The 27868-nt window shown below is 60.7% G+C and overlaps 1 protein-coding gene across 1 annotated transcript; it reads right to left on the bottom strand.

Annotated features, from left to right (window-relative positions):
• Positions 1-167: 167 nt before the first annotated feature.
• On the bottom strand, positions 168-27832 carry NUDCD3 (NudC domain containing 3). Its single transcript, XM_081101834.1, has 6 exons — positions 27571-27832; positions 21481-21803; positions 10722-10854; positions 5904-6047; positions 3189-3377; positions 168-1424 (listed from the first exon to the last, which is right to left on the bottom strand). Exons 1-6 carry the CDS (start codon positions 27760-27762, stop codon positions 1314-1316), a joined length of 1092 nt encoding a protein of 363 aa, XP_080957960.1. The 5' UTR covers positions 27763-27832; the 3' UTR covers positions 168-1313.
• Positions 27833-27868: the final 36 nt, after the last annotated feature.

Raw genomic sequence — 27868 nt, 5'->3', positions numbered from 1 at the left:
CGCTGTGGGGGACCCTCCTCCTCACTTCCTGCCCCAGAAGCACCTTCCTTCATTAGAAAGATGCTGACCAATCAATGCCCACAGGGCCGGGCAGCAGGCTGGGTCAGACCCATGGCTGGCACTCAGGGACGGGCACACAGAACGACACGGCAGCAGCCCCGCAGAGGCCGAGTGTTTAAACACATTTATTGCAAACCCACGTGGTGGACGGCGGTCTTGTCCTCGGGCCTTGCCGGGCTCCGCAGCCCATCTGCTGCTGCTGCGTCTGCAGAGAGAAACAGGCAGGGGCAGAGCTGCCGCTGTGACCAGCACCCCTCCCAGGCGCTGACAGCGGCGCGGTGGAAAGACACGACACGGAAAAGAAAAGCAGGCCCCAGGAGGACAGCCACCAGTCCTGGTCCCAGTCTCCCAGATCACTGAGACACAGGCGCACCCACCTCACCTCTGGGGAGACCCCTGGGGGCGCAGAGGAACATGTCGAGAATGTTTGTCACAGGGACAACACAGAGACCTGGGGCCTGAGGAGGGGCCCCTGCAGGTGCAGGACCAGCCAGTGACGTGTGCGGTCAGGGCCTGGGCCACCAGCACCATCTGCCCCCTGCCAACGGCATCACAGGGACCCAGGGGAGCTGCCCTTCGAGCAGAAACGCCGGCGATGAACCAGCTCCCACCCACGCACACAGCGTGGGAGCCTCCAGAAGGGCTGTCTGCCACAGGCTCCTCATCTCCAGGCTCCAGTGGGGGAGGCCGGGTCCTGCTGATGGGCACGTGGCCTGCGGGACAGGGCGCAGGTTTGGGTCCGAGGCGGTGGGAGCAGAGCTGTGGTCGGGGTTCCTGAGAGGGACGGGCAGCCACTCAGCTCACTCCGACAGGAACCAGGTCCACAAAGGAAGGTGCAGGTGGTGGGACAGGGCAGCGGTCAGAGGTCAGAGCTGCTGTGTGGGCGGCCACAGGCCTTTCTCCAGCATCCAGAGCAGCACCCAGGACCGGCTGCCAGGTGCCCATCTGAGGATGTCTCGCCCAGCAAGGGAGGCTGAGTCCCCAAACGTCCTGGAGTCGCCCACCCCGCCTCCCGCCTCCCGCGGCACAAGAACAGCAAGCAGAGCTACAGACAGCAGCAAGGGGGGGGGGGGGGCTGCGGGCCCTGCTCCACCAGCGCCCTCGGGCGGCCCCGCCCTGCTCTGAGCGTCTGCAGAGGCAGGCATGGCCGAGGCCGCAGGCCCTTGAAAAAAGGGATGGGAGGGCATCAGACAGCAGGTCCCCAGGAGGGCACACCAGGCCCGCCTTCAGCCGCGAGGGCAAGGGTCCTGTCACTAAAACTGCACAGCCCCCGGGGAGATGTTGAACATGGCCGGGTCGAATCGCTGGCCTCGGAAGGGAGAACCTTCAGCGTCCCACCCCTTCTTCAGCATCTCATGGACTTTCTACAACAGAAAACAGACAGGGAGGTTAACCCGGCCCAGCCCCGGCCCAGCGGACACACGCGCCTCCTCCTCCAGGACCCGCCTGGGCAACTGAGCCCTCCACAGGCCGAGCTCCATGCAGACCCCCTGCCCCCGTCTGTCACTGCCAAGGGCTGTGTCTTCATGTGCTGCTGGCCCTTCCCACCAGGAATCTGTCCAAATCCAAGGGCCCAAGGACTGTGGCCACGGGTCCCTGCTCCCCCTCCATCAGCCCCCGGGCCCCCCAGGCATGTCTTCATAGTCGTCCCCATGGGTCGCCATCCCTGGCCAGTCATCAGGAAGCCTGCCTCTCCCTGCGTGCACAGGGCGGGGACACCAGTGTCCGCACCAACTGCGCGAGGCCCTCCCCGTGGGGCCAGTGCCCAGACTGCTCGTCATCTGGTGGCCACAGCAAGTTCTGCTCAAGCACGAGAGGCGAGCTCAGCGATGACACGACCAGCAGATGCTGTGACCCTTCAGTCAGCCCCCGCCCTGTCGGCCCAGCGGGTGCGGTTCAGCGAAGGGGAGGAAGGACAGGCCAGTCCAGCTCAGGGGACCACCCACCTCGTGCTCTTAGGGCCCTGGTGCGTCTGACCCACCAACCCAACCCCACTGCGTGCAGTAAGGACATGGCGGATGGGTGGACGGACAGACCTGCAGGCCCCCAGTGGTGGGACCAGGGCACTCACAGCACCAGTCAAGCCCCAGGAGACACATGGGACCCTGAGCATCTGGACAGTGTTGGGGGAGGGCCCATGTGTGGCCAGCAGTTCACCTGTCACGTCATTGCGGCCACCTCCCACGCGGGACCTGGTGCCGCACTGACCTGAGGAGCACCCTCCTCACCTAAACCCTCGGGATGGTGAGAGCGCGGGAGACTGCGGGCCCTCCGGACCCAGGGTTTCACGTTCCGTGGTGTGTCTCCACGGTCAGCCGTGGTCTGAAGTATGTTAAATGGAAAAGTCTAGAAACAGACACCCAAGTCCAAATCGTGCGCTGCTCTGATTGGGTGATGAGGTCCCTCCCTGTCCCTCTCCGTCGCCCGGATGGGACGCGTCCGTTTGTCCAGCATCTCCACGTCTCGGGGGTCAGATCGACCGTCAGGCATCACAGGCTGTGCCAGTCGCCTGATCCTCCCCTCGATGCCCAGGGCAGGGCGGTGACGCTGGCACCTGGACGCCGTGAGGAGCGGAACGTGCGCCCTGAAGGGGAAGGCGAGCCCGCATGGGAGAAACGGCCGACCGGACTCCGAGCTGCCCGCGGTTACAGGCGCCCGTGCCTCAGGGACGCTGCACTCATCTCCCTCGTCCTCTCCCCGGCCACCGGCTCCACCGCTCGGCGTGACCCCTCCCGTCGCCAACGTCCTCTCGCCTCGCCACAGCCTCGGCCACGCAGACCCTCAGGCCGCTGGCCACTCACAGCGACTCGGGAGGGCCTCCCGCCCTGGTCCTGCGGCCGGGCTGGGCCTGCCCCCCATTCCGGCTCCTGCAGAGCTGGGGACGCAGGCCACATGACTGGGTCTGTGCACAGGCGCGTCGCGGCCCTGCCACCTGAGTTCCAACCAGGTGTGAACTGTGTGCCCTGTCTGGGGGGTGACCGCTGGAGCCGCCGGAGTCAGGACGCAGGGGACAGCCGTGCCCTGCAGCCAATGCACCACCCCGCCCCGTCCACACCCGCACCTCCCAGTCCACACCACCCTGCACCCGTGGCCAGCCACCCGAGCCCGGCGGCGGGCGAGGTACACACCAGCTCGTGGCTCTGGGGCTTCCCCTGCAGCTTCTGGTGGTAGTCGAAGGTGAGCCGGTCCAGCACAGCGTGCTCCTCCTCGCCCACCGTGGCCATGGAGCGCTCCTTGTTGATCTGGTCGATGTCGATGGGCTCCTCGCCCTCCAGGACTGCGCTCCACCAGTACTCGCCCGCCTTGTTCAGGCTCACCTGGGGTGGGCGGGCGGGTCAGTGTGGGGACTACAGTCTGGGGGGGTCCTCACAGAGGACCGAGGTTCTGTGTCACCACCCACACCCGCTGGCTGCCAGGACCCAGCCCACTCTCACCTGAGGGGACACGCCCAGGTCCCCAGCCGCCCCATTATCGGCCGCCCCCACCTGTCCCTGCCAATCCTGCCTGCCTGGGACGCCGCAAAGGCTCAGCCCCAACAAGAGTCCTTCCAGCAGATCCATCGCCCTCCTGGCCACCCCACCCGCTGCCTGCTCTGCTCCCAAGCCCAGACCCTTGTCCTGCCTGCGGGGTCAGGGCCGAGCGCTGAGCCGTGCATGTGTCAAGGGCTCCCCGCCCACCACCACCCCCATGGCCCTACCTATGATGACACTGAACCCGACATGGAAGAAACACAGCTCCCCGCCCCGTCCGTGCTGGGGAGAGTCCACTCCTCCCCTCAGTCACACACCTCGCTTCTATTCGGGAGGCAGCCTGCCCAGCGGACGACGCTCCCCACAGCGGCCCTGGTTCAAGTCTGGGCCAAGAAGACATGTGAGAGTCTGTGTGTGTGTGGGGGGGGGGGGGGGGATGCGAGGATGAGGATGATGGGCAGGAGCCTGCTCAGCTCAGGCCACTCCTGTGGAGGACGTGCGCCGAGTCCAGTACTGGCCCCTCAGGGCAGTGCCCGGGGTTTAAGCCACTGGAGCAGAGCCGGGCCGGGCCGGGCTGGGCTGGCAGGCGAGGAAACGCTCCATCGACTACGAGGGCCGCCGCCTGCCAGCCCGAGTCCCCAGGAGGCTTCCCTATGACACCACCCCACCCTGAAACTCCAACCTCCGCTCTCCCTGCGGGCCTGGGGCTGGGACAATGCCACAGACCAGGCCACCAAGAGGCGGGAGGGGCCGAGGCCCGAGCACCGAGGGCCACAGGCCCCACCCCATTCCAGGCCTAACTTCCACCACGGCTTTGCGCTCACCAACACGCTGACATATCCAACCTGTATTTGCTGTTTTTTAATCCTCAGGATATTTTTCCATTCAATTTTATTACTTTTTAAAATATATTTTTATCACTTTCAGAGAGGAAGGGAGGAGGAGAGAAACAAACATCAGTGATGAGAGAGAATCACTGATTGGCGGCCTCCTGCACACCCCCTACTGGGGATCAAGCCTGCAACCTGGGCATGTGTCCTTGAATGGGACTCGAACCCGGAACCCTTCAGTCCACAGGCCAATGCTCTATCCACTGAGCCAAACCAGCTAGGGCTTTCCATTGAATTTGAGAGAGAGTGGAAGGGGGGAGAGAGGAACATCGATGTGAGAGAGACAGCATTGGTTGTCTCCTGCACGCCCCCAGCAGAACTGAACCTGTGAGCCTTCCGCCCATGGCTATTGCTCTAACCACTGAGCCCCTGCTCGGCTGGGAACCTCGTCCTCACGAGAAAGCCGACAGGGACGTGGGGAGTGCGGGTGAGACAGCAAAGACGGAGAACGACCAGTGTCGGGAGGACAGGGACCTGCTGATGCCGCAGAAAGGTGGCAGCTGGGGCGGGGGAGCCAGGACGAGCCAGCCTGTCACCCCTTCCGAGCGCTGCGACAAAGGGGGGGTGCGCCTGCACAAACCCTGTCATGGGTCCAACAGCCCCCGAGTGAGACGCACCGACCAGGTCAGCGAACCCGGTGCGGCCTGAGTGACTGTGGGGGCATCTCGGCGGCGGGACGGCCTCGCCTCGGCAGCTCCGGGGGCAGTGAGGCCGGCGCCCCGCGAGGAGGGGCACGAGGAGGCCGGGAGCTGCGGGGGAGGCTCCATAACCGAGGAGGAGCCAGGAATCGGGAATCACAAAGCCCCGTTAACACTGTGTGTGGGCGGGAGGGAGGCGAGAACTGTCACCAGGTTTAGCTGCCGCCCCCGCCTGGCGGGGCTGCCTGGGGCCCCGGCTCTAAAGGGCAGCTGGGAGGCAAGTGGCATGGAGGTTGGGGGCAGGCTCCTGGGAGGCCCCACCCTGTCCCAGGGTTCCCATCGTTCCCTCTCTCAGCCTGGAGGCCGCACACCCGAGGCCACACGCCCCCAGCCCTGCCCCACCACCACTCACTCCCGCCTGGGTCCCCTCTGCGGTTCCAATCCCCTCTCCTCTCTAAGGACACGAGTCACTGGACAACCAGGCGACCTCCCATCTTGGCCTCCTCCCCCTGCAAGCATCCTGCTCCCCAAGTCCCACCACAGGCCAGGGCTGGCGAGGACAGCGGGCCCGTCCGCCCTAGTCCCCCGGGGCCTGAGGAGACGCCGGGGCCAAGCCACAGGACAAGGAGTGGAGGTCCCGCGAGGCTCCCGTCATGACCCAAACCAGGCGGCCAGTGAGCGGGGCCGGCCACAGGCCAGAGGGCGACCACGGGGCCTGCTCCACCTGAGCGCAGAGCCCGGCGCTCCCAGAGCCCTGGGCTGAGTCGGGTCCGAGGTCTCCAGCAAGTCAGTCACACGGATCTCCAGCCTCCACACCGCCCGAGGGCGCACAGCCCCCCACTCACCAGGACGCACTTCCCGGGCTCCAGGCTCCACAGAGAGCTCTCCGTGTTGACCTTGTGCGTGAACTTCCCCTCCATGAGGACGCGCTCCCCGCGCTCCTCCAGCACGGCCACGCGGATGGAGCTGCTGCTGAGGGCCACTGAGACCTGAGGAGGGCGCAGAGCAGAGTCCGTGGGAAGGGAAGTGGGACAGCGGGAGGCGGGAGGGGGCGGCAGGGGAGGGGAGGGGAGGGGGCGGCAGGGGAGGGGAGGGGGCGGCAGAACAAGGCGCGGGCCTGCTGGGTCACCAGGCGTCCTGCAGAGACAATCCCAGCACTCCAGCAGGTGGTGCGTGACCACCTCCAATGAGAGCCGAACCTGGGGGGTGGGGGGAGGGGCCTCTGCGGCAGGAGGACCGACCCTGGTTGTCCCTCCACAGGCCGCTGCCACCTGAGGCTGGGCGCTGGGGGTCTGTGCCTGACCCTGGGAAACCGCTCTGCAAGCCGCGTTCCTGGTCCTTCCTCTGGTTCCGACCCATGAGGCCCACACAAGCCAGTCGGCCCCACGCCCAGGTCTCTGGGTCAATAACCAGAAGAGGACAAGCACACGGACTCCTGCCTGTTTCACTTGCTCTTTGAATCCTAAAACCTGGTGCTTTACGATGTGGTCACCTTTTCGTAACATTTGCACAACATGGGAGCTGACCGAACGGCCCCTGGACAGCCCTCCCCCGGTCACTGCCCACGAGACGCCTGTGAAAGGCCTGAAACAAGACGCTCAGGCACAGGACTGTCGACCTCAGCAGCACGGACTCTACCTCACGGGGCTGTGAACAAGAGGGGAGGTGGGGAGACCCTGGGGGCGAAGGGGCCATCCACATGCAGGCTGGGGGGCGCCCAAGCTCCAGGAGCAAGAACTCCACTCAGTGGGCTCTGCACAGCCTCAGCTCAGCCAGACTGCTCAGCACCCCCACCCCCCCGGCATCCGACCACCATGGCCGACAGGCCTCCCCAACTGGACAGCACTGCAGCCAACACCCGAAGGGGCTCGTAGGTCCTGGCTGTGCAGGAGCGAGCTACACAGAACGCCCTCCGCAGGCTGCAGAGAGTGCCGTAATTCCAAGCCTGGGCAAGCTTCTCGTCCTGCTCCTGGGACACGGGCACCAGGCGCAGACAGCAGACACTCAGGAGTCCCGGTGAGGACGTCACCCTGGGATCACACCACTCCTGACCTGTGACCCCCGGAGACGACAGAACGGAGCACAAAGAGAAAAGCCGCAGATGAGGCCGGGGAGGAAGTGGAGGCCAGGACATGGGCAGAGGGCGATGAGCCCCCAGCCCCTGGGCTTCCCCTGTGGTCAGCAGGCACGGAGGACGGGAGGGACAGGCACCACCGTGGGCCACGGCCACGAGGGCAGCGCCCAGAGAAGCCCAGCAGCCGGCGGAGGGCCTGCGCGGCACGAGGGCGTCCGTCCCAACTCGGCCCGACTCAGCGCCAGTGGCCACCAGCCTGCACCCTCAGGGGGGAATAAACACACGGTTCAACCAAAACTCCCACAGGGAGGGCGGCTGCGTCCTGGGAGGAAACCAGCAACATGGAGACAGTCGGAGAGAAACGACGCAAACCCTGCAGAGCTTGTCAGGAAACAGGCTTTGGAACACGCTTCCTATGTGTGCCTTCAGCGAGCTCTGCGGAGATGTCATCATGAAATATAAAAATAGTCGGGCAAAAAGAGCACTCAGAACTAAAATGCAGTGGCTAGCACAGGCCTCAGCAGGGACACGGAAGATAAAGCCAGACGGATGAAGGCAGAGGCCAGGCCAGGCCGAGCCTGCACTGCAGACACTGCGGCGGCCACTAGACAGTTTCCAGAGCTGAAGGAAAGCGTGCCTCCCGGCTGGGGCCACAGCAGCTGCTGGCGGGAGGGCCACGGAGACCTACAGGCTGAAATCTCCCGACACGGTGGCCTGGGGTGAGACGACAGGAGCAAGCCTCCCCCAGGGCAGAGCTAGACTCTGCACCCAAACTACATACCACACCCAGCACCCAGGCACCTGACCCCACATCACCGTGAGGAAGTTACGAGGATGAAAACAGACCAAGGAGGGCCCGAGTGGCGAGCACAAGGCACCAACTGGCAGGCACGAGGTGGGCAGCCCTGGCCGTGGCGCCCAAAGGCTGGCAGCTCTGTGTGGGGCTGAGAGAGATCTCAAAGGTCTCCTCACAGGAAGACAATGGTCACTAACTGTGCCATCATCTCTCCATATAAAAGGCTAATATGCAAAGTGTCCCCTCTGGAGTTTGACCAGGAGTTCGATCGCTTGCTATGACGTGTGCTGACCACCAAGGGGCAGCGCGGAATGAAGGAAGGCCGCAGCCAGCAGCCGGGGAAGGAAGGCCCCCATAAGCCCTGATTGCCGGCCAGGCCTAGGGACCCTACCTGTGCACAAATTTCATGCACCGGGCCTCTAGTTTCTCAATACAAAGCAGGTCCAGTCACACACCCTGTCCTGACCATGTTCCCGTCAGTTACATCTCAGGACACTGCAAACCCAGAGACCAGGAGGACTGAACGGCAACCTGAACCGAGAGGCGCAGGCAGCTGGAGGTGAGAGCTCCCCTGGGGAGCTCAGGAGGAAAGCACCTGCCAGACAGCAAGCACCTGGGGGTCTAGAACTTCTCAAGTTGCCAGGAAAGCTCATTATTTTTGACAAGAGAAATAAAAGGCAGCGAGAAACTGCAGGAAACCAAAAACCTAGACGCAGGGCATTGCACGTGGCAGTGTGAGGACAGGAAGCAGCGTGAGCCTCTGCATGTGGGCTCCCCACGGCTCCTCGGCTTTGGGGACTTGCCAAAGGCAGGCAGAGCCCAGGGGGCACCCAGGCAGGAAGCCTCGGCCAGAAGCGCAGGCGCTGCCACATCTCACCCGCCTCACCCTCTGCCCTGTAGCCCGTCCAGGTGGGCCTGGCAGCCCCAAGAGGGGGGGGGGGGTGATGGGAGGGTAGACGGAGCTCCTCCAAAGCTCATTACACACCTGGGGACCCCACTCGCCAGGCTGCTTCCCACCAGACTCAGAAAGCTCCCCGCAGGCCTGGACTGGGAACAGGTCTGTGCTGAAGGTAGGAGGGACCGCAGAGGTTCATGCTGATGGCGACGCACGAAACATCCGCCAGAGGCCCCGGGGAACCTGCTGTGATGGCGAGCGGGCCAGCCGGTCCAGACAGGACAGACGGCCCTGTGGTTGTACACGTGCTAGACCCCGAACAGCCGTCTTATGTATTTAAAAACGTTCTACGCAGGAGTGCAGCCTGCAGCCGCTCCGTCAGGAACTCCCCAGCAGGGCCTTCCCATGCTTCTGATGCAGCCTAAGAGGGGAACCCCACGCGACACCACGAGCTTTCCAAGAGCTTTTGGCACAAACTCCAGCAGCACTTCGAGCAGGGGCTGAGCCTCACAGGCAGGGCATGCCCAGAGGCCGGTGCGATTCCGGAAGTTCCCAGGGCACGGAGGGCGGCGGTACAGCGTGAGCCAGGGCTGCAGGGCCTCACCGGTCAGCAGGACCCCCTCGAGAGGAAGGAGAGCGCTCGGAGAGGGACCCACTGCAGGTCAGTGTGGCCCAGGCTGAAAGGGTGGGCTGGGCGTGGCCCAGGCTGCACCCCTGCGAGTTTTCTCACCTGCAAATGAGACTCTACACGAAAATGCTCTGGAGGTCAGCTTTCCAGCATCATACCCTGGGATTTGCAAAATGCCAGCTTGGTAACCAACCGGCTGACATCGCGGTCGCCATGGCTACCCTGAGGAAGGCAAGCAGAGTGGACAAAGCAAAGACCTGCCACGTCTCTAAGACCCGAGCTTCGTCGGGAGAAGTTTCCTTCAGACTCACCAGGACAAACAACGGAAGGGCTGCCTGTGAGCAGGACACCCGCCCTGCACGCCTCCGCCCTCGGGCAGGCCCCTGCCACAGAGACCAGTGGGCAGAGGAGGCAAGCTTCTTGCCTGTGGCTCCTGCAGCTGCTGGAGAAGGGGACCAGGACCCCACACTCGGGGCCCCACCTCCCCCTGCACCCTGTGCTGCCCTCCCACCCCCCATGCGCTGCTGTTGTCACACCGCCATCGGGATGGCACCTGGTAGGTGCCAGGGACAAAGACCAAAAATACACACTGCTGACGGGCCGCTGCGGAGGCCCCTGGGAACGGCTGCGCGGCCCCGAAGGAAGTGACAGCCCCAAGAAACCCTGAGGTCAGCAAACCAGAGCTGTACTCAGCTCGCCGGGCTCTCAGCGACCAACACTCAGGTCACCAAGAAACGGAGACGAGAACTGTTAAAAGGAGGTCACAGCATAATGAGAATGCCGTGGAAAAACACCACGGGGGGAGGAAATGCAAACTGGAGAGGTGAAGGGAGGCGAGTGTCAATTAAGTCCGTGGTGTCACAAAAGCGCCTCCACTGCACAAGTCCCGGCGCCACCCACACAGGCTCGGCCACACCTCCAGCCTGAGCAGCGCTGTGCCCTCCCGCGCCCAACGGCCAGGGCGGCTGGGACGGGGCCTGAGCAAAACGCCGCCCGCCTGTCCCTGCACAGCCCTGGGGCCGCCTGTCCCTCCAGAGCGCGGCTGCTCAGCCCCGGCCACGCTCTCCCCACTGGGAAGCGGTCTTGCCCACCGTGTCTTCTGGGAGCCTAAATGCCATCATGACAGGAGAGACTGCAACTCAGGTGCATCCACCCAGCACGGGGGGGCTGGGGCGAGGGGCCCCACACCTGGATGGCGTGGCTGGGGGGGGGGGGGGGCGGGTGCTGGGGACACCTGTGCCCGAGCGGAGCGGCTGGGAGAGCCGCTTACCTGCCTGCCCTTCACCACGTGCTTGGGCACCGGCACCTTGAGCTCCAGGTCGGTGTAGTCCTGGGACCAGGTGTAGTTCTCCCGCACGGCTCCGTTGTAGCTGTCGGGGTTTCTCTGGAACTGCTCCTGTCTCCTGAGGAAGAACCACAAGTCAGATGCCAGCACAGCCACAGCCCCTCACGCCACAACACGCGTGGCTCAAGCCTCCGGGGTAATGCTGTTACCTGTGAGTTTCTTTTTAAAATCCAACACCAGTCGTTTTACCTACACCCGGCACCACGGCTCAGCGTCGCCTCCAGCCCTCCCCAGCGAGGTCCTCACCCCCAGGACCAGGCCCAGCAGCCGGAGCCGTCCGGACCCCAGAGCAAGAACCTCGTTCAGACGAAGAGGGTCCCTTACAGACTGCTGCTGGCCCAGATGGACAATGCGAGCACCCGGAGCACAGGCGTGTCCACAGGGCCCGGAGCACAGGCGTGTTCACACCCTGAGGTCATAAAACAAAACCGTGGCTCACTGCAGGCCAGCGGTGGCTCAGGGCTGAGCGTCAACCTGTGAGCCAGAGGTCAGGGTTTATTCCTGTCAAGGGCACATGCCCAGGTTTTGTGCTCGATCCCCAGTGTGGGGTGTGTGGGAGGCAGCCCATCAATGATTCTCCCTCATCATTGATGCCTCTCTCTCTCTTCCTCTCTGAAATAAAAAAAATTTAAAATAGGGAAAAAAGATTAGACTTATCACTACAATCAAATGTCCCCAGTCCTGCCCTGGTCCGTTGCTCACTGGTTAGAGTGCCCGCGGACTGAAGGGTCACTGGTTCAATTACGGTCAAGGGCACGTGTGGGAGGCAACCAATCGGTGTGTCTCTCACACTGATGTTTCTTTCTCTCTCCCCTTCCCTTCCACTCTCTCTAAAAATCAATGGAAAAAAATACCCTCTCGTGAGGATTAACAAAAACAAAAAAACAAGAAAAAACTAAGTGATTCTATACCTGAAATAAAGGAGGCAGGGTACCTGGGATCTCACGTAACGTGCCTGCGTGCTTGCTGCTCTGACCACCAATCAGACGCTCCGCCAACGTGAACACACCGGTGTTTACTATGAACTCCCCAACCGACTAAAAATGAGACCTGGTTATATGAGACTTTTCCTTACGTCATGTTAATTATTTTAACAAGGGAAAGAGGCACTCCCATTTTTTACAATTATGTAAAAGTGAGATATACATTTAAAACAAAAAGTAGGTCATCTGTTCCATAAATATAACCATTGAAAAATGCGGAATTCTTAGTCTTTTAACTCCATTCTCTACTCCTAGTCATCCAAAATGAGGAAACTATTCCAATCACCAGACGACTTCCGAAGGGAGCAGTACCGAGACAGAGAAAACCACACTCCAACCTCCTGGGGAGCGGGAGGGGGACCCCGGCCGTGGCGGAAGCAGAGCCTGGAGACAGCCTAATGGTGGTCACGTCGAGATGCGGACACGTACCGCCCACTCAACAGGCACAGGCCAGACGCCACAGCCACGGCCCAGCTCTTGTCCCTGTCCACCCCCCACCCCCCCACAGCCAGCTACTGCCCTGAGGGGCGTCCCATGTGCCCACAGAGGTGGCTCACCCCAGTTTTCACCTGGCCTCCGAGTGAACCTCAAAGTCACAGCCCTGAGTTTCTACCAATCCTGACAGCCCCACCCAGTCCTGTCAGGACCCCACTGTCACTCTGAAACCCCCACTTTACATCCAACTTCCAACTCACAAGTTCCGGCCTCACGCCCCTTGGGAGGCTGTCAGCTTGGGTGACACTGTCCTCGAGAGGTGAGCGACTCTGTCTCACCAGCCGGCCCACGGTGGTTTGGGGATGACACGGGGACACAGGCCATAGCAGGGTGGCTCAAGCCCGCCCTGCCTGCTCCTGACACTGGCATCAGACACCGAAATGTCCCTTTTAAGGGAGTCCAAGTCCTGCTGCAGGTGACCAGGGTTTGATGAGTAAAAGCTCAGCATCCAAGGAGACGCAGACACAGGCAAAGTAGGAAAGGAGGTGGCTGGGAGGCGAAGGGCTGGGGGGCCTCCCCAGGCCCAGGCAGAGAAGGTGGTGGAGGGTTAGGGCTGACAGGCGAGCCTGGGCCACCTCTGTCCTGGCCACAAACCACTGGCCCATGACCCAGCTGCTGATGGTCCCCAGCCGACCGGGGATGGGTGTGCCCAGGCCTGGGAGGAGGAACCGGCACTGCCTGCACCAGGTGCCCCGCCAGTGAGGCAGCGCCAGAAAGGAGGCACCTGTCAGGAGTGTGGCCAGGAGCGAGGCCAGCTCTGCGGGAGGTGGCATGGCGAGGGGACCAGGGAGCCGGGGAGCCAGGGACCCAGAGGCTGGGCCGAGGGGGAAAAGGCGACTCTACCAGCAGGTTTGGTCCAGGAAGGAACAGCCTGGTCCTAAGCTGAGAAGCTGACCTCCTCAAAGGGGTGGGTGCTACCGTGACGCCTGCCCCATTCCACATGGAGGCATGAGCGAGCCCTTCCTCACAGCACAATCCCCGCCCAGAGAGGGTGGGGACAGCCGCCCCAGCGGCCCCTGTGCCAATGCTAGCAGTGGGCACCCCTGAGAAGACACAAAATGTTTACTGAGCCTCTCCCCACCAGACACTTAGTTGCTACAAAGGAGAAACAGTAACTTGTCAGCCACAGGAAACATCACAGAAAACCACCGTCCAGGGACAGCTGCAAGGAGAAGTCCGACTGATGAGATGTGGCCCCGTGCAGGGAGGAGTGGCCCCGTGCAGGGAGGAGTGGCCCCGTGCAGGGAAGAGGTGGCCCTGTGCAGGGAGGAGTGGCCCCGTGCAGGGAAGAGGTGGCCCCGTGCAGGGAGGAGTGGCCCCGTGCAGGGAAGAGGTGGCCCCGTGCAGGGAGGAGTGGCCCCGTGCAGGGAAGAGGTGGCCCTGTGCAGGGAGGAGTGGCCCCGTGCAGGGAAGAGGTGGCCCCGTGCAGGGAGGAGTGGCCCCGTGCAGGGAAGAGGTGGCCCCGTGCAGGGAGGAGTGGCCCCGTGCAGGGAAGAGGTGGCCCTGTGCAGGGAGGAGTGGCCCCGTGCAGGGAGGAGGTGGCCTCCGTGCAGGAACGAGGTGGCCCCGTGCAGGGAGGAGTGGCCCCGTGCAGGGAGGAGTGGCCCCGTGCAGGGAGGAGTGGCCCCGTGCAGGGAAGAGGTGGCCCTGTGCAGGGAGGAGTGGCCCCGTGCAGGGAAGAGGTGGCCCCGTGCAGGGAGGAGTGGCCCCGTGCAGGGAAGAGGTGGCCCCGTGCAGGGAGGAGTGGCCCCGTGCAGGGAAGAGGTGGCCCTGTGCAGGGAGGAGTGGCCCCGTGCAGGGAGGAGTGGCCCCGTGCAGGGAGGAGTGGCCCCGTGCAGGGAGGAGGTGGCCCCGTGCAGGGAGGAGGTGGTCCCGTGCAGGGAGGAGGTGGCCCCGTGCAGGGAGGAGGTGGTCCCGTGCAGGGACGAGGCCACACCTGGCCCAGGTGGCTGCAGCAGGACCTGACGCAGGAACGCCGGGAGTGGGTGCATGGGAAGTCTCTGTATGATTTCTTCAACGTTTTGGGGCACCTGGATTATCTAAAAGTGGAAAGTGTCTTAAAGACGCACAATAAACAGACCTGGGAACTCTGGGCACCACTGCCTTGGGGCTCACCACGTGGCTCCCAGCCACTGACGCCTGCAGCCCAAACTGAGCTGCGGCAGCAGGACCAAGAAATGCGGCTGTGGTTAAGGTTCTAAATGTTAAACATGCACAGTTTACTTCTAAATGCTGTTGTCACTAAAACACTACAATAAGTACCAAACAGCCTGCATTCTCGGAGAATCTAAGGAAACCGCCTGAGACACGGCTGGAAACTCCACAACACACAGACTGAATAAAACCACAATCCTACAGGGCAACACAGACTGAATACAGAAGGCACATCTGCCCTTCAAAAGAAAGGCTCAATGCAGACATGTCAATTCTCTGATTCGAACCATGAATTTAACGTAGTCCCATAGAAAATTTCAACAGATTTTCTCATAGAAAATTTAATTTCCAAAAAAAGCCGGGGGGGGGATGCAGGTCTAGTCCTCCAGCTGTAAATGCATTTCAGTCAAGAATGGCCAACACAGAGACAGACAGGAACAGAGAGAGGAAAAGAGAAAATAGAGTCACCTGCACTGCCAGTCACAGTCCAGCACACACACAGGGCGTGGCATTTCCCACAAAGCCAACGAGGTGAAAGCTAACAGCGGCCGAGAAAGGGGCCAGGGCACCCGGCCTGGCTGCCACCCACCAGATGGCCCAGCCTGGCCCTGTGACGCAGGAGACTGTCCGGGAACCTGTCCAGCAGATGTCCATGCGCCTGTTCCAGCAGCACGGCAGCACCCTCACGGAGCACCGCGGTGACGGCCAGGCCAGGAACAACCTAATCACACTCCCCAGGGGACTCGGGGTGACGTGCGGCCACGGGGGATGCTCTGAGGGCAAAGGTCCTGCTTCCGTCAGCATCCCCTTGCGTGGGCACGCCCAGGCCCTCCGAAGACCTCCCTCCAGGGCAGGCCAGGAGTCCGCTGGGACAGCCCCGTGAATACTGGGCTTATCGGGCGGGTTCCCACTGTGACAGGGGCAGCGGCAGGGCCAGTGCCGCGGGGGAAAGGCCAGCCACGCCCACCACAGGCTGGCAGCAGGAGACAGGTCCCTGCTCCTGCTTGTCCCCCATGGACGAGACAGAGTCCACACACAGCAATCACGTGACAGGAAAACATGGGCCAACGTGAAAAATGTTATAAAACACAAGTTTACAAAAGAAAACATGACCCACGGTTGCCTTTAGGGAGAACTCACTCTCATCACACACTCTTGTAACTTCTTTTTTATTGTTAATCTTCACCCGAGGCTGTTTTTCTATTGATTTTTAAAGAGCGTGGGAGAGAGGGAGGAAGAGAGGGCAAGAGGGGGAGAGAGGGAGAGAAACATGGATGTGGCAGAGACATCAACTGGTTGCCTCCCATGTGCATCACGACTGGGGCCGGGGATCAGACCTGCAACCCAGGAAAGTGGCCGGCCGGGAATCGAACCCACGGGCCCTCGGTGCATGGGCTGACGCTCTAACCACTGAGCACACTGGCCAGGGCACACTTGTAACTTTCAAAAACATTTACCCTAAGTCCCCAGCGAGCTCACCACATCACAGGCCAGCAAAACGCAGACTGTAGAAACTCTACGGGCCAACACTTGCTTTTTTAAACAAATGAATTTTGAGGGAATAAAAGACTCGATGGTCAACTACAAGCAATGTGTAGCCGGGGCCTTATTTGCAGATTTACACACACTGTCATCACTGTTATGTAAATGGGGACATTACCAGAAAACCAGGCACTGAAACACTGGCGGGTGGCGGAGGGCAGGGTGGCACGGGCTGGCGTGGGTGCGCGGGGCCGGTGCGTTCTTCCGGCTCTGCCGTCTGTGATCAGATTCTATGAAAACATCCTCGGTGGGTGCACGCTGTTTCCCACAGGAGCAGGCCAGCTGGCCTGAGGCCTTCTTGGTGTGACAGGAAAGCACATGGGGAGCTGGCTGTCTAGTGCTGAGCAGGCTCTCTGCGCTGGGAGCTGCTCTCCTAACACAGGGCGCACCCACTGTCCCGCCCGCGCCCGCGCCCGCGCCCGCGCCCCTGCCCCGCGCCCACAACGCTGGCCCCACCCTCACATGGTGGCGCCACACGAGGACGTCACCCTTGTACATGTCAACTTCTCCGTCTGCAAGAAGCAGGCAGTTCGGGTTCTCACACCCTGAAACACTCACTTCTCAGGGGAGAACTGCCGCTGATCCTCACACTGTCCCCTCCCGCCCGCGAGCTCGGGCAGCAGCTCACCTTGCCTCACAGCTTCAGTCTCCAAGCGGCTCCATGCACATCAGCGCTGTCAGACACCCAGGCTAACCTCTGCTAGGGGGAAGCCAACAGCTACATGCTCATAGTGAGTTCCAAATAAAAACAAAAATGCAGCCTGGCAGGTGTGGCTCAGTGGCTGAGCATCAACCTATGAACCAGGAGTTCACGGTTTGATTCCTGGTCAGGGCACATACCCAGGCTACAGTAGGGGACAAGCAGGAGGCAGCCGATCAGTGATTCTCTCTCATCATTGATGTTTCTCTCCCCCGCTCCCTTCCTCTCTGAAAGCAATGATCATGTTAAAAATGTGAAGCTCCTAAACCGATCATAAAAGGCACTTCGCACACGGCCAGAATTACCTCCAGCTGAGAACAGACGGCGAGGAGACGCGTGCCGAGGGGGCAGGGCAGCAGGAGGAGGAGCTGGAGGGCTCTGCTGAGAGCTGGGCCTGGGCGCCTGAGGGCCTTGAGCAGTGCCCGTGCCGGGAGGAGGCGTGAGGAAACCTGAGCTCCTCTTGCACACTGTGCACCCCCAGGGGCCCCTGGGACCCGCCACGTGGACATGAAGACACGAGCAGCCTCCTGACCGGCCAGGCTTCAGCCGGCGGCCATCGCACACTGTGGCCTGCTCCGGGCGGGCGGAGGGACAGCCTGGGAGTGTGCACACCATGCACATCACAGCGTAGAGCACCCCTCAGGCAGCCCAGCTCCCAGGCGGTCATTTACTTTCTTTCATCTTTTTTGTTAGAGAATTCTGTTTCTGATCTACAAAGGCAAAGCCAGAGGTGGCCCAGCCTGTGTCCATTTCCATCGCATCCCAGCACCAGCTGCAGCGACACCTGCCGGCCGAGCGGTGAACTGCAGGACGACACAACCGCGGACCAGACGGGGCAGCCTGCACTGGCAGCTCTGAGAGGCGCCTGGCTGTCCCGCTCCTTCTGCCCTCGGCACAGCACCCACTGTCCTCTGAGCACAGGCACAGGCCCGGGCAGTCCCACCAGGACCCTGGGCATCACCCGTCACAATGTCCTCACCGCGACAACGTGGAGCTGGGAGCCGGGCAGAGCCCCGCACTTTCTCAGGTGCCCTCTGGTGTGTCCAGGACACATGTGCCCAGACTCCCCTCTAAGGAACAAAACTGGGCCCTGTAAGCCCTGGGCAGGGGTAGGGCGTAGCTCAAATTAAAATTTCCCTCCAATATCTCCCAAACCACCCGAAGGGCCACATGCGTGGTTTACATGTACGAGAGAGGCCTGCGGTCGGCAGGGCCTGGAGGGACGGGCAGAGAAGCAGAGCTGGTGGGCGAGTGTCCTGTCTGCCGATGGCCCTTGTGGGGCCACACCTGTCAGTCACGAACATTCCAACAGTGAACTTTGTGTAAAGTGTACACAGTGGATAAGGCTTATCCTAAAAACGTATGTAACATACAGATGCACACACGCTTTTATTATCTTACTGAATTTCCCCACAGGGCCTCTGCTGAATTTGTTTAAATTAAACAAGCCTGTGACAGGACAGCAGGACGAGACGAGTGGCCGCTGCCCATGACTAGCACTGGCAGAGCCTCCAGCAGTGGGCGGCCGACAAGAGCCAGTGGAAGCCAGCGGCGTCTCAGACCTGGTTCCAGGGAACTGGCTTTTGGACAGGGTGCTGGACAGAGCTTGTGTGAGGTCATCAGAAGAGTAACTGCCTTAATTCCCAACCCAAGTTTACAGGGTGCAGACCCTGGGCACTGACGGGGGACCTGGCACCACCTGGGGAGAGCAGGACAGGCTGCTTCCACGCCCACTTTCCGACCCAGGTGGGACTCAGAGACATGGCCGCCACTTCCGGCGATGTTCACGGAAAACCTGTGAGCCTCTGAGGGCTGAGGCCCTGCCCAGGGCGCTGGTGTGCCCCCCGAGGTTTCCCCCAACAAGCTGGGGCCTCACTAAGCTCAGGCTGCCCAGGACACAGCGCTGGCCCAAGAACAGAAGAGCGGTCTCTACAAAACCACCACAACCAGGCAGCCATTCTCGCGGCTACTCAGAATCAAAATCAAACCCCCTTTTTAAAAAGTTTTTAGAAGTTATAAAAATAATACAAAAAAGAGTAAAATAAAATGTATGTTCGTTGCAAAAAAATTAGAAAACATAAGGGACTAAGATGACAATGAAAAACACTCAATTCCATCATTATTAATAATGTTTCCGTCCATGCCTTCCCTCTGTATAATTTTAAATGTTTTCCAAATTTGTTGTTAGTTTGAAGCCTGCTTTTCTCACGTGATATTCTATCATGAGAATATCTATAAGTTAGGGTTGAACCAAAGAAACAGAACCAGAAGAAATATATTAAGAGATTTACTATAAGAAATGGGCTTTGCCCTGACCGGTTTGGCTCAGTGGATAGAGCGTTGGCCTGCGGACTGAAGGGTCCCAGGTTCGATTCCGGTCAAGGGCATGTACCTGGGTTGCGGGCACATCCCCAGTAGGGGGTGTGCAGGAGGCAGCTGATCGACGTTTCTCTCTCACCGTTTCTCTCTCACCAATGTTTCTAACTCTCTATCTCTCTCCCTTCCTCTCTGCAAAAAATCAATAAAATATATTTTAAAAAAAAGAAGAGAAATGGGCTTTGGTGCCTGTGGGGCAGCGAGGCCAGTCCAAACACCTACAGACCACTATGAGGCCCCAAAACAGGCTGAGCTGCCGTCCCAGGGGACCCGCCCCACCTTTCCGGGGCTGACCGCCAGGGAGAGCCTCCCTGAGGCCACAGCACCACCCTGCGACCCCGATGGTGCTCGCTGAGGGACATAAACCGCCACCCCCACCACGTCTGCGCTAAGACTCCTGCGCATGTGCTTCGCGTCCAGCTGTCCCTCCGGCTGACGCAAGTGACGCTGGAATAAACGAAACGGGACGGAAGTAACTGGACATCCTGTCTTCACTCCCCTCTCTTCAGGGACAGGCTTCCGGGAAAGGGGAGCCCCAGGGAGCCAGCAAGGTCCCCAGGACCACCAAGGGCAGGACACGGCCGTTCCAGCAGCCCGAGGGCAGGACCCGCTGCACACCAGAAGGTTCGGGAGAGCCCCCGAGGCCGCGTCTCAGAAGAGGGAGCACCAGCCCAGGACAGGGGGGCTCCAGATGCCCAGCAAGGCTGCCCAGCGAGCCCCTAGAGGCGCCGTCGCTGCCTGCAGGAACAACACTCCGCAGCCCCGAAGGAAGTCCAGACACAACAAGGCATTCACAACCTCCCGCATCCAGCATAAAGTTACAGGTGTGGAAAGAACAGGAAAACGCGGCCCAAATCAGGAGACCATTCAGTCAACAGAAACAGCCGAGAAATGACAGAGATGATGGAGACTTTCAACAGCCGCTACAAACACATTAAACAATTTAGAGCAAAGCCATGTGAGTAGAAGTCAAACCCTAAAAAAGGATCCAAGGGAATTTGCAGGAAGTACGCCTCCTGCTGTCGACAGTGTGTGGGTGAGCTGAGGTCGGACCCCCAGCAGGGGAAGAACGTCTGAGGACAGGACCTCGGAGAAGAGACAACGGAAAGCCTGGGGTTCAGGGCTCAGAAATCCCCTGCAGCAGAAACACAAGGAGCCACCAGCACACGGAGCTCAGACTGCGGCGAACGAGGAAGGGAACCACCAGAGCCGGGGACACGGGTCCAGACAGGGGCCTTCGGCACTCTCCCCGCTCAGAGACCCCGCGAGCACGAGGAAGCCAGAACGACACTCTTTTTTCTAATGTGTGTTTATTGATTTTAGAGAGAGGAAGGGAGCGGGGGAGGGAAAGAGAAACAGCGATGAGAAAGAAGCATCAACTGGCTGCTTCCTGTGCACACACTGACCTGGGGTCAAACCCACACCCGGGTCTGAGTCCTGCCCGGGAACCGCACCGGCAACCTCTCAGGGCACAGGCCGCCGCCCAGCCAGCTGAGACCACCGGCCAGGGCTGGGACACGTCTATTTTTTAAAAGGCTCCATTCAATATGCGACAAGAATATCCCCAGCAATGAGGACCCCACAGGCAGCTTTGGGACTAACGCAGGGGGAGGCCCCTCCCAGCCGCCTGCACAGGAGCTGCGTCTGAGACGAGCATCCTCGGCCAAGGGCCAGCAGACCCCTGTCCTGTGCTGACCCCTCCAGGCCCTCCTTCTCTGCTGGAGTCCCATGTGCACGCCCAGACCCCGCCCGCGCCACCGGCCTCGCCGGCCGACACCTGCTGTCTGAGCCTCCTCTGGTGCTGCCCGTCCACCTTCAGTGTCACATCACCGCCTCCACGCGCTGCCTCACCAAGAGCTGCGCTCAGAACAGCCTGAGGGGGTGCAGCAGCAGGAGAGCAGGAGGGACGCTGCAACTGAGGCAGAGGAAGGGCTCCCCTGGTCAGGACAGGGCAGGACGAATTTCCCAAACACGGCGCCAGGAGCACAGGCAGGCATCCCACCAGGGGCAGAAGCGCGTGACCAGCTCACAGACCAGGGCTCAACCCTGAGGAGCAGCGAGGGCACAGCCTCCACTCACTGACACGCCAAGGGGTCTCTGGTGCACGGCCCCCTATACTGACAGCCCCTTCAGGTACCGTGAGGCCGAGGACCGTGGCGCATGTCCCGCCGTGCCCAGCAGGGAGGGACACCACCGGGACTGCCGAAGCCCACAGACCCTCGGCCTTCAGGGCTGAGTGACCCGCACACTCGGCCTGACCTCACCAGGGACAGAGGGAGGAAGGCGGCAGCCACTGTCCCCGTTTGTGTAAGCAAAGTACTGTCACTAGGCCTGCAAACATGAGGAGCTAAATAAGTGCTGGCAGGGCGCTATCACCCAGTGAGAACCACTCCCACAAACTCCCCACCCCCGTGTCCAGCGAGAAAGGGCTTACCTGGGAAGAGGTGGGGGTTCCCTCGGGGTCTGAGCAGCACCCGTGTCCAAGGCCGGTGGCTCTGCAGCCTCCCGGGAGCCGGGGGCCACCTTCTGCACGTCACGCAGCTGGCCTTGAGGCTCCGCAGGCCCGCCCGAGGCCACAGCCGCGTCTGTGGTATTGACCTCCACCTCCAGCTCTGGGGCAGGGACAGGCGCCTGCTCCCCCGAGGCTGCAGCTTCTGCCTCCGCAGCCTCCGCCTCCTTCCTCCTCATCTTCTCCTCCAGCTCCTTCCTCCTCTTTTCATCGTCCTGGCGAGCCATGCGGTCAAAGTTCTGGAACACCTGGAAGCAAACGTGACCCAGCAATGAGCGGCAGAGACATGGCAATGTCCAGGATGAGAAAGGCAGCACCCACAGCCGTTCCCGCTGGGGGACAGATCGCACTGGACTCGACCGAGCAGCTGTGGGCCTCTCCATGGGGAGTTCCCAGTCCTCAGACGTGCAGCCCGACAAGCCGAGGCCCGCAGGAGCCCAGCCCCGCTCTCGGCCCACCTGCCATCACTCACACCTGCTGCCAGCAACACAGACAACACGCTGCCCAGGGGCTGCGCGAGGTGTGGGCTCCAACAACCCCACTGCAGAGCCAAGGGGGATCCAGCTGGCCTTCGCTCCCCAGAAGAGCGGAGGCTCCCTGCACAGGCTTGGGAAAGCTTGGAAATTCACTCAACAAACCCTGTGCCCTGCCTGCCATGGGCAAGAGCACCCCCACTGACAGCTCCCCCAGAACTCAGCACATGGGCGAGCCAGCTGGTGTCCTCTGCAAGTCACAGCAGGGAGTGCAGCCAGCACAGACCACACTGACAGCGGGCAGGACAGGCTGGGCTGCACACTGTGTGTCAGACTGAGGGCTAGAACCCCCTTCTTAGGAGAGAAACCTGAAGACTTCCTGGGAGAAGGGGCCTGAAACAGACCTTCAACCAAAGGCACACCTTCCGCAGGAACCACGCGTCCAGGGGCGGGGCCACCATTCCGCTCCTGGAAAGTGGAGGCAGCCTCACCACCCCCAGCAGCCATGCTCCCCAGTATTTACCCAGAGGAGTTCAACACACAAGCCCACACAGAAATGTGCACAGGGCAACTTCATTCATATTTGTCGAACTCAAACCAACCTTCAGTAGTGACGGCACACATGGACTATGACTACTCAACACGATGACGACATGACCAGGCCAGGACGAGACACGGAGGACCCTTACGTGCATATTAAGTGAAAGACGACGGTCTGAAAGGCTACATCCTGTATGATTTCAACTCTTATCACCCCTGGAAAAGGCAAAACCACAGAGACAGGAAAAAGTCCCATGGCGGCCAGAGGCTTGGGAGGCGGGAGGAGCAGGTGGCGCAGGGATTTTCAGGGCAGGACACGCCTCTGTGTGATGGCCGTGGTGGGGGGTACATGTCACTGCATCTGTCCAACCCGGAGCGTGCAATCCCGAGTGAGCCCAATGCACACTGCGGGCTCCGGCAATGGCGCCGTGTGTGCAGGTTTATCGGCGTAATAGATGCTGCGACTCCGGGGTGATGGCAATGGGGAGGCTGGACATGTGGGCGCAGGCAGTTATGTGGGACTGCTGTCCAACTATGCTGTGAACCTAAAAATTCTCTACAAAATGTCTCAATAAAATAAAAGATAAAAATTTTAAAAAGTGGGTAGGAGTCAGCCTCCGAAGGACTAGAATGCAGACAGAACTAAAGAAGGCGCTGAACTGTGCCAATCTGTACATTCTCTCAAGACCCCGGAGAACGCTGAGGCGGCAGGCGGCTCCCAGGGGGAGGGGCTTGCCCCAGGCCTGCCAGCGACAGAGGAGGGAGCATCATTTGGTAGCACCAAGCACTGACAGACGTGGCAGCAGAAAACAGTCCTAGAACCTGGAGACAACACCCACCTCCACTCCTCGATGCACCCACAGCCGCCACTCATTCTAGAACAGCCGTGGGCAAACTACGGCCCACGGGCCGGATCCTGCCCGTTTGAAATGAATAAAACTAAAAAAAAAAAAAAGACCGTACCCTTTTATGTAATGATGTTTACTTTGAATTTATATTAGTTCACACAAACACTCCATCCATGCTTTTGTTCCGGCCCTCCGGTCCAGCTTAAGAACCCATTGTGGCCCTCGAGTCAAAAAGTTTGCCCACCCCTGTTCTAGAACCACAGGACTGTGGGGCTGGAAGGGCCCCCTGTGACCTCCAGGAACCTTCTCCCTGACAGGGGGTGACTGGCCAGGGCTCCCAGAGCTGGGAGGGACGGTGGGAGCGGCTCCCTGACCCTCCTTGGCAGCTTCTGTGCAGGCTGGTCAGACTCCGGGCAAATGGAATGGCATGCTGACCTAGTTTTTCTTAACCAGTTAACTGCCACGCATCGCGTCCAAAACGGAAACCATCCCCACACACCACGATATTTTGAATTTGAAAAATCAATTTGCAATGAATATTATAAAAATAAATATATTACAATTCAGGTGTTCTTGAATATTTTCAGCTGAAAACTCTCACGAAAAATGATTTTAAAGTTGGTCAGAGCTGCCACATAGGAAAACTTTTTTTTTGCAGACGCACGTGGCGTGTGGGGAAGGTCTGCGCTTGAGTCTAGACCAGCGGTTCTCAACCTGTGGGTCGCGACCCCTTTGGTGGTCAAACGACCCTTTCCCAGGGGTCGCCTAAGACCATCCTGCATATCAGATATTCACATGACGATTCATAACAGTAGCAACATGACAGTTAGGAAGTAGCCACGAAAATAATGTTACGGCTGGGTCACCACAGGAGGAGCCGTGTTAAAGGGCCAGAGGGCTGAGAACCACTGGTAGATGCTTGTGGTGGACAATGGTTTAAACCCCTGAGCGAGCAGCAGCTGTCTGGTGGTTCCAGGAAGATGGTGCTGATTAAGGAACTGTGAGTGGGTCCGGGGGCGGGGGTTCGTGGTGAGAGGTTCATTGACTGAGAAGTGGTGGCCGCTCCCTTCGCGCTCCCCTTCCCCCCGGCCCACTCGAGGCCCCTCCACGGCGCTTCCCCCAGGGTCCTCCTCCGGGCGTTACTGCGGCAACAATGCTGCCCTCTCTCCCGGGTAGAGGCGGCTGTGTCCCGATGGGATCGCGCGGCCGGGGGTTTCCGCTGGGAGCCGTCTTCTCACCAGTCCCCACCCCCAGGCCCGCGGGCGGGAGAGACAGGATGGGCTTGACTGTGATTTGTGGTCTTGGGTGGAGCCTGCCTGTAACCGGCGGGAGATCGGCTTGGCGGGTGAGGGCAGCCCTGGTGTCGGAACTCAAGGCGGGGGACCTAGGTGCCCCGAAGTTCCTGCCCCCCGCCGGGCAGCTGTGGGGGGGGACTTAACAGCATTGACTTGACAGCGAAAGCCATCAGTCTCGGTTCCCTTGTCTTTGAGGTGGGGTGACACTCGAGGCTCCACCCACCTCCCTGGATTGAAGTGAGGCGCTGGCACGTGGTCTGTCAAATGGACGGGTTTCCAGGTGCACTAGACCGGCGAAGTGATTTTGTTGAAAAGTTAGGCATTTCCCACCCGCCAGGACCGAATATCCCAGAAAATGTGGTTGGCAATGATTGTTCAGCGGTCACAGCTGGTTCATTTCGTCAACACCCCTTGGGCAACTAGGGATTTCGAGTGACGGCCCTTTCGGGTTTCAAATGCTCCTTTCATTCTACTTTTTTTTTTTTTTTTTAAATAAAACTTTGGGTTGAATTTAACCATGAAAAAAATAAAAAAATAAAAAAAATAAAGCCACTGAGCTACGTGGAAAGGAGCTTGCCTCTCCCAGGGGGGTCCTTCAAGCTGCGCACCAGGCTGTGGTCCTCAGAATTCGGGGGAAAGTGTGAGAAGCTCTACACCAGCCCAAGCACGAGGGAAGCTCTTGAGTTCCAGTCCTCCACCCCGACCCTCTGGGCCTGTGAAGAGACAGACCTCCAGCATCCCACCTGCAGGGCAGCACCCTCAGGAAGGGCAGACGAGGTGACCCCACTGAGAGGGGACACTGTACAGCACCTTTTATTGGTTAAACGTGCAGCTGACAGACAAGATGAACGGCAGGGGCACCGCAGTGACGCGACCTCTGTACACCTCACCGTGATCGCCACGGCTCCGGGGTGGGAAGCCCGTCACGATATAAAGCCATCACAATGCCGGTGACTATGTTCCTATGCTGGCAGCCACCACCTGCCTGTGCGCTGACCCACTATCTCCACGCCGTGCCCCGAGCGCCTGCCCATGCTGACCTGTGGTTAAAGGGCAGCCTCCAGGTTCACCCGGGTCTTCCCAGACAACTGCCGGGAGTGCTGGCTGTTCAGGCTCCTGGGCAATTGCCCCTCCGACCATCTGCTGAAACTGCCCTTGGTGTTGGTAAGACTCACCCATCCACCCCCTCCCACTCTACAGCCTCTGCTTCTCCCCTCCCTCCCCTGCTCATGCCCCAGGGGCTGCCCTCCACCTTCCGCTCTTCTCAAATTGCTCCAGTTCCTGTCTCCTGCAAGATCCAATCCTTCGATCCCATCAGCCTGTAGGCAGGGGCTGCTGTCTGCAATCTCATATCCGACTTGTCTAACACTGGCCCTTTCCCCTAAACTCAAACGACAGTACAGTTAATGCACTGTCATTAATCCAGGCGCCCGAATCTGGAACCTCAGGTCATCTGATTCATCTGTCCTCTCCCTCTGCCTGGAAGGGTACATGGAACATAGTAGGTTCTTTATACACTGACACCAGACAAACGAGTTACCTGTCAGTTCATCGGCAAAACAAAGGCAAAGGCCAACCTTTCAGGCTGCATGAGAATTAAGTCGGGTGGCGCCTGCGATGTGAGGCCCCTCCCACAGTAACCAGCACATACCAGCGCTCAGCAGCTGCTCCTTCCTCCTCTCCGCACCTACCTTCACCCTAGAGGACAGGGTGCCCACCGACTGTGGGATGGGTAACGAAGAGCTGGAATCACAAGGACGAGTCTGTGGAATCCCGTGACCTTGCTGAATTGGCACCCTCACCTGCCACACAAAACTCAACCGTGTCCACTTCCCAGGGACGTCCATGGAGTTTAAACTGCCAGACACCCTCACTCAGACGGCACTCAGGCACTGAGGGCGAGGAACTGCCAGAAGTTCTGATACGAGACCCACTCCACCCCTTGCTAGACCCTGTCATCTCTGCAGGCACAACTGCCAAGGAGCGGACAGGTGTGCGCACCGGAGGACCTGGGAGGTCCCACCAGCGTTTCTTCGGTTCCTACAAACAGGCTCCGGGCCTGGCTGAGCACCTGCTTTCGGTCCCAGCGAAGTCCCACCTCCCCGTGAAACCTGATTCCCAAGCCTATCGCCTGCCTCCCAACTGGCCGTCACCTACCGGCCTTGCACCGTTCTCTGCTCTGATGTGTTTATCTTCCCAATGTCACAGCGTCACAAGGAGGCCCACGTGAATTCCCTCGTTAAATACCCACATCGCAGTGGCGTCTCCAAGGCTCTGGCAGCGAGTGTGGCTCCTTGTTACGTTCCAAGGAGCACAGTCAACTCGGCCAGTGAGTATCAGTAGGACCTCGAACACACAATGCATTTAGCCTGGGACACAGACACAGGCTCAGACGCGCGCTTCTGACCTAGGAAGTCACATTTCAAACAAGGGGACCACACCCATAGGAGCCCCGGGTCACCAGGCCCCCCGCCGCCTCCAGCCGTGGCCCGGGGCGCGTAGGTCCGCGCTTCCATCCCCGACCGGCAGCCCCGGCGCCTCCGCGGGCCCAGCGCTGCGGGCGCCGAGCTACTGACACCCAAGTGCGCCGGTGTCACCCGGGCCGCCGAGCGCCAGGCCCGCTGCGCCGAGGAGCAACTTGATATGCGACCGGCGGCTCTGCTTACTCGCAGCGCGGGCCCAGGCGGCGAACCCAGGCCAGCGCCGGAGGGAGACGGCGGCCGGACGCGCAGGGAGGGACGGGCGGCGAAATCGCGCGGGTCGGGGGCTCCGGGGAAGGGGGCGCCGGAGAAAGGGCCTCCGGGAGGGGGCCTCCCGAGCCCGCCCCCGCCCCGCCTGGTCGCCCGGCCGCCCGGTCACCTGCAGCACCAGCGCCTGCGCGGCCCCGGGCGGGAAGCCCATACGGTCCGTCGGGTGGCGCAGCAGGCGGTAGAAGTCCGTCTTGCGGTAGAGGAAGCCGAAGAGCACGCGCAGGAAATCCTGGACGTTGCCCACATGCTGCAGGATGCCCAGCAGGGCCTGGTCGTACAGCTCGGCCGCCCCGGGCTCCATGGCGTCGCCGACGGGAGGGAACTCGCTCTCGGCGGGCCCGGACGCCGGCCTCGGCTACTTCCGGTGCGTCATGGTAACGGCTCCGCCGCCTCCGGGCCCGCGAAAC

Source organism: Myotis nattereri, assembly GCF_964212035.1.
Source record: "Myotis nattereri genome assembly, chromosome: 11".
Taxonomy (NCBI): Eukaryota; Metazoa; Chordata; class Mammalia; order Chiroptera; family Vespertilionidae; genus Myotis; species Myotis nattereri.
Note: the sequence above shows the minus strand (reverse complement) of the source record. Positions and strands in the feature narration are given on the sequence as shown.

Bases quoted from the DNA above. Each gene is read 5' to 3' on its own strand.
- NUDCD3 (XM_081101834.1), bottom strand. From the start codon at position 27,762: ATGGAGCCCGGGGCGGCCGAGCTGTACGACCAGGCCCTGCTGGGCATC. The intron at 10,855-21,480 runs GTAAGCCCTTTC...GTTCTTCCTCAG, and splicing joins GAACCCCCACCTCTTCCCAG to GAGACAGGAGCAGTTCCAGA. The intron at 3,378-5,903 runs GTGAGTGGGGGG...CGCCCACCCCAG, and splicing joins AGCCCGGGAAGTGCGTCCTG to GTGAGCCTGAACAAGGCGGG.